Source organism: Poeciliopsis prolifica, unplaced genomic scaffold (genome assembly GCF_027474105.1).
Source record: "Poeciliopsis prolifica strain line A6 unplaced genomic scaffold, Auburn_PproV2 SCAFFOLD172, whole genome shotgun sequence".
Lineage (NCBI taxonomy): Eukaryota > Metazoa > Chordata > Actinopteri > Cyprinodontiformes > Poeciliidae > Poeciliopsis > Poeciliopsis prolifica.
This window is the reverse complement of record NW_026562547.1, coordinates 323,679-338,652: the sequence shown is the minus strand read 5'-3', so window position 1 is coordinate 338,652 and position 14,974 is coordinate 323,679. Positions and strand designations below refer to the sequence as shown.

Below are 14,974 nucleotides of genomic sequence, written 5' to 3'. Positions count from 1 at the left end.
AGTCCAAACCCTAAAGTCCCAACCCTAAAGTCCAACCCTAAAGTCCAAACCCTAAAGTCCAAACCCTAAAGTCCAAACCCTAAATCCAAACCCTAAAGTCCAAACCCTAAAGTCCAAACCCTAAAGTCCAAACCCTAAAGTCCAAACCCTAAAGTCCAAACCCTAAAGTCCAAACCCTAAAGTCCAAACCCTAAAGTCCAAACCCTAAAGTCCAAACCCTAAAGTCCAAACCCTAAAGTCCAAACCCTAAAGTCCAAACCCTAAAGTCCAAACCCTAAAGTCCAAACCCTAAGTCCAAACCCTAAAGTCCAAACCCTAAAGTCCAAACCCTAAAGTCCAAACCCTAAAGTCCAAACCCTAAAGTCCAAACCCTAAAGTCCAAACCCTAAAGTCCAAACCCTAAAGTCCAAACCCTAAAGTCCAAACCCTAAAGTCCAAACCCTAAAGTCCAAACCCTAAAGTCCAAACCCTAAAGTCCAAACCCTAAAGTCCAAACCCTAAAGTCCAAACCCTAAAGTCCAAACCCTAAAGTCCAAACCCTAAAGTCCAAACCCTAAAGTCCAAACCCTAAAGTCCAAACCCTAAAGTCCAAAACCCTAAAGTCCAAACCCTAAAGTCCCAAACCCTAAAGTCCAAACCCTAAAGTCCAAACCCTAAAGTCCAAACCCTAAAGTCCAAACCCTAAAGTCCAAACCCTAAAGTCCAAACCTAAAGTCCAACCCTAAAGACCAAACCCTAAAGTCCAAACCCTAAAGTCCAAACCCTAAAGTCCAAACCCTAAAGTCCCAAACCCTAAAGACCAAAACCCTAAAGACCAAACCCTAAAGACCAAACCCTAAAGACCAAACCCTAAAGACCAAAACCCTAAAGACCAAAACCCTAAAGACCAAACCCTAAAGACCAAACCCTAAAGACCAAACCCTAAAGTCCAAAACCCTAAAGACCAAAACCCTAAAGACCAAAACCCTAAAGACCAAACCCTAAAGACCAAAACCCTAAAGACCAAAACCCTAAAGACCAAAACCCTAAAGACCAAACCCTAAAGACCAAAACCCTAAAGACCAAACCCTAAAGACCAAAACCCTAAAGACCAAAACCCTAAAGACCAAACCCTAAAGACCAAAACCCTAAAGACCAAACCCTAACCAAAACCCTAAAGACCAAAACCCTAAAGACCAAACCCTAAAGACCAAAACCCTAAAGACCAAACCCTAAAGACCAAACCCTAAAGACCAAACCCTAAAGACCAAAACCCTAAAGACCAAAACCCTAAAGACCAAAACCCTAAAGACCAAACCCTAAAGACCAAACCCTAAAGACCAAACCCTAAAGACCAAACCCTAAAGACCAAACCCTAAAGACCAAACCCTAAAGACCAAAACCCTAAAGACCAAAACCCTAAAGACCAAACCCTAAAGACCAAAACCCTAAAGACCAAAACCCTAAAGACCAAAACCCTAAAGACCAAACCCTAAAGACCAAAACCCTAAAGACCAAAACCCTAAAGACCAAACCCTAAAGACCAAAACCCTAAAGACCAAAACCCTAAAGACCAAACCCTAAAGTCCAAAACCCTAAAGACCAAAACCCTAAAGACCAAAACCCTAAAGACCAAACCCTAAAGACCAAAACCCTAAAGACCAAAACCCTAAAGACCAAAACCCTAAAGACCAAACCCTAAAGACCAAAACCCTAAAGACCAAACCCTAAACCAAAACCCTAAAGACCAAACCCTAAAGCCCAAACCCTAAAGACCAAACCCTAAAGACCAAAACCCTAAAGACCAAAACCCTAAAGACCAAAACCCTAAAGACCAAAACCCTAAAGACCAAAACCCTAACCAAACCCTAAAGACCAAACCCTAAAGACCAAAACCCTAAAGACCAAAACCCTAAAGACCAAAACCCTAAAGAAAGGTTTTCCCAGGGCCACCTATTCCTTAAAAATGATTAAGTTGAATGTATAAATTCATTTAGAAAAAAATTTCTAAATCAAATATACATTCCACATTTACATAAACAAGCATAATTTACTTTTCTGTAGAGTTGAATATTAACATTATAAATCTCTACCCACTTGTCTTAAACCTTTAAGTTTTTAGCCATTTCATTTAAAGTGCATAGAAATTAAACTTAACTTCCTATGAACAGGGATCCATATTTGGTATCTACTCCACAATGAAAAAATCTATAATAATTTTATTGTCCTGCAAGGTTACAGCTAAAATTGCTAGAGGCAATTTGGCTAAGGTAAGAGAAACACTTCATCCTAAATACTTTCTGTTGGGGGGAAGAAAAAAAATTCAGTAAGTCATTCACATTGGTGTATAAGTTACATATTTTTAAAGTTTAACCATTCATTTACAATGCTCCTTAAAATAATTTACCAATTTGTGGAAATAAGGACTTTAAGATTTACAGTTAACACTGGGAATTCTTTTTGTAAAAAATGTTACAATATTATAAATTGCTGCTGTTGTAAATAGTTACTTTCTGTCACTGACCTTTCAAAGTGACCTCTCAATATAAAACTGAACTTTAAATTTAATTAAATATTGGGACTCTTTACTGGCAGCCAGTAAAGTTCCATTTACTGGCACTCCCAGGAAATGGAACTTTTTATTTAAAAATCTACAAATATTTTTACTAGGTTTTTCCAGAGCACTACTCTTTAAAGAGATGGAGCTACTGGGGTTAAATAGTGACCCAAAAATTGAACATTGAAGGTGCCAGTTAGAGATTTAGGATTACCCAAAATGTTCCGTAAAGATCTCTGTGGCACATGAAGAGCATCATGCTGTTTTTACATGGAAGCAGCTAAAGATGGGTTGGCTGAGCTTGATAACTGACTTTTCAGAGTGAAAATTGGACCCTGAGATTTTCCTCCAACAGAAAAAGTGTCCATTGAAGGCCAGATGCCCATATGTAAAAGGTGGAAAACTTCAACAATCCAATGCACAGTTAAAGGGCATCACCAAAAATTAGGGTGCATTTTCTCTTCTAACTGGCAGATTACAATTACAAGGCTGTTTACACATAAATATAAGCATGATCCCATAAGTTAAAAGTTATGGGAAACCAAACCATCCAAAACATTGTAGATGGTTTGGATGGAAATGATATATGGATGATATATAAACCTATCGTCCATGAACAGAGCCATACAACTACGGCCCACCTCCTGAAGCAGAGAACCAGCATGCCCAGCACTTTATGTTTGGAGTGAATAAAATTAAATGTCATAATATATTCAGGTTGAAATTAACTGTTTAGGACAGCAGCAATGAAATTGGCTTAGAGAAATGTTACCTTTAGGGAGATGCATTTTACACCAACCTGTTAGCAGTACTTTGAATAGGCCACATTGCTGAAAGAGTTACAGCTATGTTGTGTATCATTTTGTTTTGGAGCTCAGAAATAGTCCTAATTTGAACAGAAACTAAAGGAGTTTTGGATTTCATTAATTGTGAAACTGTTGTCTGACATTTCAAATAAATCTCCGGATATGTTAATTTTTCTCATCAACTACATCATGTAAAAAGAATTTTATTTGGGCTGACTGGGACCTAACCTTGCAATAATATTACATGCAATGTTAGAGCTCAGATCATAGAAAGTTAACACTATTGACTTTAAGCTGAAGATTTTCGAAAATTAAAATTCTTTCCTTCTGCATTTCTAAGCTCTAGGATTGAATAGAGAATACCAGCTGGAGTGCATGTTGCTGTGTGTGAGGCTATTCCTCATAGAAGATTGGACTCCATTTAAGACTCCCGAGTCCTGGAGTCACCTTTCCCACGTGCTGTTCCTATAGGCGGAACCTGGGAAGGCTGATACGTACCGCGCCCCTGGTTTTAAAAACACACTGTCCGTTAACACCGCAAGGTGGAACCAGCATGCCCAGGAAGCAGAAGAGTTCTCCGTTGATTCTCTACTGGTCTGTGTTGAAGCCTGGAAGTCTGCAAGTTTACTGACTCACCTTAGCTTCTCAGTGCAGAGTGAATTGCACAACAGTAGATCTCCCCCAGGAGGATGAGCAAAGGCAGCAATAACAAGGTGTTGCTACCCAATCATCCTCCCAGGGAAGAAGGACCTGGACCAGCTACAGCAAGCTGCTGCCTTTCAGATCTCCAGACAGCTGCTGGGATTCAAACCACTGCCCCTGAAATGAGAGCAAAGAGCAATTCTAGTGCCATCATACACCGCAAGACCTCTAGAATGCTCAGTATATGATCACATTAATAATGTGAGAGAACTTACCAAAAGCAGCCAGCAGGGGATCTTCTGTAATGGAGGTTGCAGCAGATAGCAGTTCAACAATGCACAATCCATTCTGACTCTTGGTGCTGATTTTCAACATGTTTCCAAATTTATTTTAAAGTTTGACAGAGGAGCTCATTTTGATGAGAACAGCATATGGTTAGTTCGGGGTTGCAGCAAAAACAGCTGTGCTAGAAACTAAAATATGAAGCCCCACCATGCAATGCATTCTGGGTAATGCTGAAGGACATTTCAATGTCCATTTCAGATGTTCAGAATGTTGTTAATATACATTTCTGGCTCCTAACAGAAGCTCAGCCATGAGATTAGATGATTTCTATGATTTCTGCCTTAAAAACCAAGCTCGAAGAAAAACTAAAATGAAATAAAACATGGTTAAGATAGCAGAAAAACAGAGGCTCATAAAATTCAAAACAGAGGCTCATAAAGGAGACTTTAAAGCTGAGCTGAGTTCATTCCAAAAAACTGAGTTTAAAAAATAAAAGGAGAGAAAATCTGTTTAAAACAGACTTTCAAAGTGGAAGATCAAGGTAAAACTCCCTCATCCAACATTAACTGTGAGACAATATTTTAAAGCAAAGCTGATTTTAAAAAATGAAGTTAAAAAAACAAATGAAAATGGAATACAATTTGGTTGAGGTAAGAGGCAACTGAGGCTAGACGAGACGTTCCTCGCCAGACTTTATCTAGACTGAAAAATGAATGAGAGTCTATGAGTTATATGAAAGGAGTGGGCTTGGAGCTCCAAACATGGTGGGCACCTGCAGAGCGCTGGAGGGAGAAAACGTGCCATGTTTGGTAAAATGAGCACTTATACTTCCTTTACTTCACTCATTTTCCCTTCTGTGCACCACCCAGGTCATTTGCCAGTTTCAGAACCCCGCAGGGTTATTACTTTGAGAAATAAAGAGATTTGGTGGAATATAAAATAGGCTTTAATGCTGAAAATGATAAAATGTTACAAGCCATGCAAGTCACACAAATTAAACTGAAACAGTGAGAATCTCCATCCAGCGCTGGGCGTAACTTCCACTTAAAGTTTTTTAGTTACTTCAAGTGAGAAAACTCATTTTTTGGTTTTTATCCTATATCCATAACTCTATCTGGAAGAATTTCTTCTGTTCACCAAAACAGAAAATAATACCAATACCAATTGATATAACTGAGGGCATTAACTAATGAGTTGAGGGCATTTACTGATCTGCTCTTATTGAAGAGAGCAGATAAGGACCTACTTTTACTTTTACAAATCAAGTTAGAGTGCCCTTCCACGGGGAAGAAGTTTGCACCCACATATGCAAACATCTTCATGGCACAATGGGAAACAGGCCCTTATGAAATGCATCAAAAAATGAAATTCTACTTTACATACCTGGATGGAATCTGGGTGATCTGGACTCAGCAAGAGGAAGATTTTAAACATTTCACTGAAACACTGAACACAAAAAATTCATCCATCATCCTCAAGCCTATCACCAGCGTTAAAGCATTAACCCTGTTATTTAAGCTGCACACCGAGTACTTTTCTTATGTAAAAGTGTCTTTTTGTGTTGCCCCATAAAAAAATATACTTGAATGTAGGAATGTCAGGAGTGTTCTTGTGTATATAAAAAAAAATCCCTTCTCATCCACCGCGGGTGGTTCTTATCCTCTGAGCCTCTACCAGAGGCCTGGGAGCTTGAGGGTCCTGCAGTATCTTGGCTGTGCCAAGGACTGCTGCACATTTCTGGACTGAGATGTCTGATGTTGTTCCTGGGATCTGTTGTAGCCATTGCTCCAGTTTGGGGGTTACTGCCCCGAGGGCCCCGATGACCACAGGCACCACTGTGGTCTTCACCTTCCAGCCCCTCTCCAGTTCCTCCCTGAGGCCCTGGTATTTCTCCAGTTTCTCGTGCTCCTTTTTCTCCATTACCATTCTGTCTGTCTGGATCTGGAAGTCCCACAGGATCTTAGCTCTGGCGTTCTCCACCACCTTTGGGGGTGTTTCCCACTTTGATCTCGGGGTTTCCAGTCCATATTCTGCACAGATGTTTCTGTACACTATGCCTGCCACTTGGTTATGTCGTTCCATGTACGCTTTCCCTGCCAAGATCTTGCACCCTGCTGTGATGTGCTGGACTGTCTCAGGGGCCTCCTTGCACAACCTACACCTTGGGTCTTGTCTGATATATATATATATATATATATATATATATATATATATATATATATATATATATATATATATATAGAAGAAGAAGTCCAGTTTTTAATAAATCCAGTGTTTCTGAACTTCATATTCAGTATCCCTGTTCTATTTATAAAAAACAAAACTGTTTCGGGAGACACCTGTAGTGGTTGTCATGGAAAAATTACTTTAATTTACTTTAAAATTACTTCACTCTGGATGAGAAATTTATTAAAACCTTATCAGGTGAGAGAAAAAATAAAAAGTGAAAGGAGTCTGTCAAGTCTGCTCTGAATAGCAGTGGAAGCATTTTTTTTTTTACAGGTTCTGTTCAGAGAAGAGAACCTTGATTGGACTTTATGTGTGAATATTTTGTAATGTACCAAAGATTCTGTGGAGCCCAACACAGATGGTGTTGCCGTTTGTCCATTGTTGTTCCAGGTTAGGAAGTAACACTACAGTGTCATAACAGTCTCCTTGAGACCAAAGACACTACAACGGTATCCTTGATCTTGCAGACTATGTGAGAGCAGCTTGATCAATCTCGTAAAACCTCTATGGGTCAGGATAAAATTAAAATGACTGGGTCAACCTCTGATGCTGTGGTATCGTCTGCAATGGGAGCCAGTAGCAAAGACAGTCACATGCAGCTGGAGCACACACACTTGGAAAAACAGCATAGTTATTGCATTTTTCCCAGTCAGTCTGATTGATAGTTAAAAGTGTGTCCATGGAGTTGCCATACATAACAGAAAAACAGCTATCATCCTAAACTAAACCTGTTCTTGAGATCTTGCTAACACACCAGTGTATTTTTGCATAGAATATATTCTGACTTTTATATCATCAACTTGTCCCTCCTGGGATCTGTGCCCTTCTTTGAGCATGTATGACCTGCCCTGACTCATCCAATAAGATGAGGAATCCAGTTGATTAGCACTTTCATTGATTACAATAAATATGCAGTTTTATAACTCAACAAAATACATTGAAGGATAAACAAATGTGCATACAGAGATGAATTTATTGTAAGACAGAGAGGCTGACCAAAATTTTTATATAAACTATTATGCAATATACAGAAAGTCAAAAGAGCCAGCATAAGTTACAAACTTTGGTACATTCTGGTTAATCAGACAGATTGTATATTCAGTAAGGGACATTTGTCTTAATGTGATAATTGATGAAAACTGGCATTTAGAGTTAAAAAATGCCCCCACTGGTTTTCAATGACTGACTTATATTCTTTCAAAGTGTAAACAAAAACAACACTAAAATAATGACTTATTTAAAGATACAAATATTTATTATCTGCTTGGCTGAAATCTTGCTTCTCAACCAACTAAAACAGAGGCAGCACCTACTGTCTGTAGTTGCATGGAGGTCCATCTGCATCAAGGATAGAAACAAGAAACTTTGGGCCTGAACATAAAACATCCCAAATAGAGAGCATTAACTTGCTTTTGCAACGGAAATTGTATATGCATATGTTGCAGGTGATCTACAAAGATTGTGTGCACAAATAATTATAGGTGCAAAAGTGGTGTAGACTATCCTATTTAAATGAAGATTCTGCATATGCTAATACAGAGTGGCATCATGGAGAGTGTTGGAGAGCAGAGTGGCCATACAAGTAATATGACGTTAAAAACCATGGAGTTATAAGAATAACAACTGGCATATTAATAAAATTAATAATAATGCACTTCATTCAAATAAGTAACAGCACAACAGTGGAAACTTTTAAAATCAATCATAATTAAAGCTATACATATCTGCATTCATTGACTTAAGCCAACTCAATCAATTCTGTTTGACAGTTTGCACATAGTGGAATTGATGCAGGATGAGGTATTCCTGCAGCTCCAAATGAGCATTTCTGGATGACATTTGTCTATATTTCACACTAAATATATCAATTTAAGTATTTTATTGAAAGCTGTTGAATGCATAGGATAAGTGATCTAGGAAGATAAATGAAAATACAAGATTACTTAAGTTCCTCAAGTTTTATGATTCGTTTTCTGTGTTACACTGGAAAGATCTCACCAATTTACGCCAGTTTTTACAACATCAGAGTGGAGGCTTAGGTGAAGATTCGATGTCAGTGCTCAATGTGAGAGCTCTAATCCTATGTCAGTTGCTCCTCCCTTTCAAACAACATAGAAGCCACAACAGACCTCCAATCTGATTTTGTTTCAATAAATCGCTTTGTTGGTGGTAAATCATTAGATTTTCAAAACCTCTGCCCAATCTTTTGCACATTCTGATTCTCTAAATATGTTCTGCATACTCATGAAGGCATGTATGTTAAATTATTATTTTGCTGACACAATCTTAGTTGTACCTGTAGATCAGGTGTGTGCCAGCAAGTTTGGATCTATTCAACATTCAGGCCCCGAGTTAATTTTGAAACAGAAAATACAAAGATAATTTTGGAAATATTTAGCAAATTTGTCTCTTACTAAATAACATCAGCAATATGCTAATGTAGAGTGGCATATTAGTCAAGAACCATTCCTGGAAATACTAGTCAGTACTTCCAGGTCCAGGAAGTACTGTGCTGTGCATTTCAGACTTGTGTGGTACTAGTGAATTCTGCAGCAGTGTACAAAGGCATGCTTTCTTTTTTAGTGCAAAATGTAATGAAGAAAACATCATGTAAATCTAATCTTGGAAGATGTTCCATAAACTGTTCTTGAATTTATAAAGATGATCTGACTACAATACAAGTCTGAGGAACATCAGAACTGAGTAATTGGTGTTTACAAACACAAGGTCTAGCTAGATACATTCTCCAATACAAGCACAAAGAAAAGTGAGAGTGCAAAAATGGTAAGGAGCAAGAAGAAAGGTGTTCAAATGCTTTTTACCCACTGTTTTGTAGAATAACCTTTTGTAGGAACTACAGCTGAATGTCTTTCATGATATGCCCCTTGTAGCTTTGCTCATGAAGTTTTTACCCATTTGATATTTGACTGCACTTTCACAATGTGATTCTAACCAGGAGTCTTGAACTACACTCCTCCAACTCAGGCTCAAGTCTTCTGTAACCTCAAACAGGTTTAGCTTCATTCATCAACTCATCAACTCTACTCCAGCAATGTTGAACCTGTTGAAGAAAGCAACACTTTTGCACCCCAAGCTTCAACTCCCTCATCTCCAGTTTGTGACAGTAACATTAGGCCACTTGGAATTAAGTGACACATTCTACATTTTACATGGTACAAATCAATTACAATTACATGGTACAAATAAATTACATTGTGGCTGAATGTATTCACATTGGGTAGTGTGAATGTGTAGTATTGACATTGATCCACAGCTGATTTAATTACTTATAGACATTTCACAGAAAGTGTATTGAACAAATAAATAAGTCCTTACTAAACTTCCTGGACTGGTAGAATAACTACCGTACATCTATCTGCAGAAGGAGATGAAACTTCTTCTGATCCATCTCAGAAGAAGGTATCTTGGAGAAAAAAGTGGGAAAATAAACTCTATTTTACTTGGACGTAAAGAACTTAGATTTCACCTGGGGATCCCCAATCAACAGTGTTTTATCACAACCTCTTGGTGCCGCACCAAACCCTGCTTTTAGATTTGTCACTGTTAGACAATGAATGAAAGTAATTCAGTTTTAATGGCTTCCGATTTAAGAAAAATGCTTATAGTACACATCCTCACATGAATACAATGTCAGAAAGTAACAGAGTAGTAAAGTACAGTGCTCCCCAAGACTCAATTTTTTGTCTATTTTATATTTATTGCCTCTTGGTCAGACTTTCCATCAATTTAACGTTTCCTTTCATTGCTTTACAGATCGTCCAGATTTATATGCCCCTTGAACTATAAAATTCTTAAAAATCTCTTCAGCTATTGATAGATTGTTTAGCTGAAGTCAAATCTTGGATGGAAAAAAACTTTCTTCACCTCAATCAAAGTAAAACTCAAGGTATATTATTTGGTAAACGTTTTCACAGATTCTTGGTTCTTTAGCTCAGTTTTGTCAGAGCTCTGCTAGGAATCTTGGTTTTATTTTTGATAGCCATTTAAAGCTAGTTAGCTCTGTTGTTAAATCAAGTTTTTAATCACCTGCAGATTTTAGCAAAAGTTAAATCAGATTTTTGTTTAAGGATTTTGAAGGACTTACCCATACCTTCATTAAAACTAGTTTGGATTATTTCAATTAATTTTCTAGTGGCATTGATTAATGACAGATGCACCAACAAAAAATGGTCCAGAACGCAGCAGCACAGGTTTTTACAGGAGCTAGGAAGCATGACCATTTAAGGCCCGTACTGGCCTCTTTGCAATGGCTTCCCATCTTACAGTGGACCAAGCATAAACTTTGGATGGGACCATCGTGAAATCAATGACTGCTGGATCCTCAGGCTCTGTCCCATAGGACTCCACGGTGAAGTGCTATGGGATGTTTTATTTCCATCTTTGCTTCATTCAGTTGCAGAACATCACTCAGACTACCCTGAGTGATGATGATCTTTAGGGGAAGGGTTAGGGATGATCTTTCCATTCAGAGAGAAGACCATCCCCTATTTCTTCCCCTTTAGTAATTAACATGTTATCTGTAAAATCAATACATTTTTGATCATATTTTACGGAGGCCTGGATTGATGACTTAAAGGGGACATATGGTGCAAAATCCCATTTTTTTAAACCCTAAATAATTTTTTTTACTTACTTTGGGTACAAAAAATGTGAATTTATTATCTCCCAGTGCTGCATAGGTATCTTTATACTCCCCAAAAATAATTCTTTATATTTTTCTTTCTTGCCTATGACGTTTTCTTGTTTATAATCACTGCATTTGCCGTGGAACTGCGAATGTGGAAACAATGTTATGATTTCTCATTGATCAGTTTGCTGAAGTTGCAAGTAGAAAAGTGAAAATGTTCAGTTCTAGCAATCAACTCATAAACTTGATTGCCCTCCAGCATCCAAGCCTCATGAATGTGTAAAATTAAATTCAGAAAAAGGAAACTGCATCAGAGGATTAGTGGGGAAAGTTTGTTTGCACAGAGCACTGAGGGCCGAGTGCTTCAGCAACCACCACCAGTATGAAGAGATTTTCTGAAAGACTTTGTCTGACTGAAGGTCAGCTCCTTCTATCTATAGAAACAAGGGACACAGCAAAGCGGTACGCTCCAAATAATGCAAAAATGACAACAAAGCTTATGTAAGACATGGATTTTGTGTGTTGATAATGATGACTTGGTCATTGGTTTGATTAGTCATTGTGCCTTCTGGTTCTCTTAGCACTGTGTGCTACAATTTAGCTGTCTTCTTCAGGATATAACTGTGCTGCATGTTTGAAATTTGGCTTTGTTTTGGCCATTTTTGTCTTGGGGAACACATGATCCTGTTAGCTAACTCATTAATCATGTCGAGCATTTGTTTACTTCATCCATATTGTGGTAGAATAGAATAGAATAGCATTTATTGTCATTGAACAGGATTCAACGAAATTTCTATTGCATTCAAATTTTAATAGGTATATATGAAACGCAGGGACACTATGGTTAAACTGTGCTCCATATTGTAGGTAGTTGGTATGGATTGAGAGGGTATAAATAGAGAAGAAAACCATTGCAATGTATTCATCTGTCGGAAAGGCTCTGGTAGTTTGTCTTCACATTATCCTGCTCCGGGTCAGACTCGGGCTCCAGCATGCAAGACTGGATGGACAAATCGTTTGTTGTTAACAACTTCAATAAACTTGGGAATAGAAGGTTACTCTGTTGGTAGATAACTGTATTGCTGGTATCAAACTACAAAAAGGGCAGAATGGGGTGGAGTGGAACACAGAACAGCCTGGAAGGGATATTTTAAAAACCCAGCAAAACAAGTTGCTCTAAAGATGCTTCAGAACAGGGTCTGTGCGGCTCCACTAATGAGGAATTCTGACCAAGCATTGGAGTTGTACTTTATACGAGAAAGATTTAGACGTAAAAAGAAGGGTTCAAAATGATATATCCAACTTTAAAGGTTTCTGTGTGTGGATGATTTTCTCCACAGATTGAATGATGAGCTTCAAATGCACTTTTGCGCAAAGGAAATGAAAATATCTTCCTACAACATGGCTGTGACAGGATGAAATAAAACAATATTTTCTAAAACACTAAAATGTTATTACTACTTTTGGTCATAGTGAAAATCTAACCTGTCGAAAACAAAATTATTCCACATTTATGAGTAACTATGACATTTGGAAAATAGCTTATAATCCGGAGATTTGTAGAGCAGCTGTTGTCTGTAGCTCTGAACAAATTACATGGTTGAAAATATAGGCAACCATGAACCAGTGATTAACTGATGCAATGAACTATCAATGTATCAGATTAGCTTATGTATCAGTTAATGCTTTTGATGTCTGTCTCTAACTGTAGCTTGTTTTCCTGTTAAAGATTTCATAATGCACTCATTTCTTCCAATGGCAGAAATGCATAGGCTTTGATGAGGATCCAATTATTTAGTTATAGTGAGAGTGTATTACACACTGAGGGATGTATGAAGACAGTTTTAAATCAAATTGAAAGGAGGTTTTACATCATGACATGAGGAAATTCAAATTCCGTCTAATGTTGACTTCAACCAATTAACACACAGTGATTAACTATTTTGAAGGCTACATTCAGATCCCTCCGAGAAAGAAAATCCTCTACTATCATGGAAAATATTAAAATTTAATATAAAATCTCTTAACTACAATCCAAAATCAACTGTTAACTTTTAGATTCAATTACAAATTCCCACAAATGTTTGAGATGCAGCATAAAGAACTAAATGCTTTCAAAAACCAACACATGCAGTTTCTAAATTTTGCAGCTCAAAATAATTGCTATTCTTGGTTCTGGTTTTGCTGGGCTTTTTGGAGCTTGTATTTTGGTAACTCATTGAAACTAAAAAAAAATATAAAAAAAAACTCGATTAGCTTAGCATTTGAAAAAAAAAACAAACAACTGACTTCCCTTCTGTAATGTGTAAAAACAGGTGTCTAAATGGTCAGGGCTAGGCAGCGCTGATGTCAGTCCTGAAGGCAGTGTAGGGCTTCATTTGTCTAGTCTTACAAGTGTAAGAGTGCAAAATAGAGGAGTGCAACATAAAGCATTTAACTTTTCAGTGGAGTCATTTGAAAAGGTCAGTCTTGATTTAAAATATCTGAGGCAAAGTGATTTTCAGGCTTAGAAGTGACACAGTCTATTCTCATCGGTCTATCTGTTTTTTTCTTGGACTTGATGTTACCTACCAACCAATCATTGAACATTAGCAGATGGTGCTTTTTAAAATGCTTTAAAACTGGGTAATTAGGTTTTCATCAATCAAGGCTTTTAAGTGACCCTTTCAGTAAAAAGCAGTTTTGGGTACACTGAAGGCTGATGAAAGGGCGATGTCTTTTCTTCTATTATGGCGTCCTCTCTTTACCAACAGCAGGCTCAAAAGTGCTGTAGAAAACTGGGCCAGTGGACAAAGACAGCATCTCATTCTAGCCCAAAGGTGCTGGTCTCTTCCACAGCAGTCAGCAGCTTCTCATACAACATGGAGAAGGACTGGTATGGTGGCAGGTCCAATCGATTGAAACATGTGTGAGCTCTGCGGAAGAAACCACAGAAAGCACAGCAAGAGATTAAAACTAGACAAAATTACCTTTGACAAGAAGTGACTCACTGCCTGCTCATACATACAGAAAAGTGCTGTCTATTAACTAGAAGCTCCACCTTGAAACTTCATTCCCCAGCTGAGATCCTACCACACAGATCACCCCTCCCTCACAGAGCTCCACCAGAGCAGCAGCAGCAGCAACTAACCCTTCACCTAGTGAAGTTTGCTGAGCTTTTAATACAAACTGCAATACGCCTAAGGACAGATGTATACGGCATAGTTGGAGAAACTTTGTGTGATGATATGCTGAAGGTAGATTGTGGGAAAGGGAGGGAAATTCTTGGACAGAAGCTAATTTCAAGGCATCGGATGTTGTGAAGTTCAATTTTTTTCACTTAACATTTTTAAGTTGTTTTTGAGACATAAAGCATTTTCATAACTGAAGGTAATTGATTGTACTATAAAAGGACACTATGTGTCTGGTAAATGTACATAACGTCAGAATGACAGTGGGGATGTGTGTGAACTCCCTGGAAGAAACTAAAGGGACTAAAAGAAAAGTGAAAGCTGTGGATAAAAAAGGAAATGTCACACCACCAATTTAGCAGTATTTCCAGATATTTCAAACTTAAAACTAATTAATAATTATCAATATCAACCAATATGAAGTGCTGATATTTTTTTGAAACATTTTCAAGCCATATTGTCCAGCCCTACTGTGAACATTGTAGACGTTCCCATAAGACCAAAAAGAGCAACATAAATACAGTTTTTTTTTGTTGTTATTCTTAAAAAAACCATTGAACCTCGTTAAGAATTGCAATTCTAATTCTCAAAGTGTCTTTTGTTTCAAACAGCTGCTGAAATTGATGGATGGTCCAAAGAAATGATTCGATTATCTGAA

General features: G+C 37.8%; 1 protein-coding gene across 4 annotated transcripts in view; it reads right to left on the bottom strand.

Annotated features, from left to right (window-relative positions):
* Positions 1 to 7,453: 7,453 nt before the first annotated feature.
* hecw2b (HECT, C2 and WW domain containing E3 ubiquitin protein ligase 2b) overlaps positions 7,454 to 14,974 on the bottom strand; it is a 57,716-nt gene continuing 50,195 nt past the window's right edge. For all 4 annotated transcript variants that reach the window (XM_055026055.1, XM_055026056.1, XM_055026057.1 and 1 more), the window contains one exon: positions 7,454 to 14,061. In XM_055026055.1, the coding sequence (XP_054882030.1) occupies positions 13,950 to 14,061 (112 nt within the window). In that variant the 3' untranslated portion in view covers positions 7,454 to 13,949. The remainder of the gene's footprint in view (positions 14,062 to 14,974) is intronic.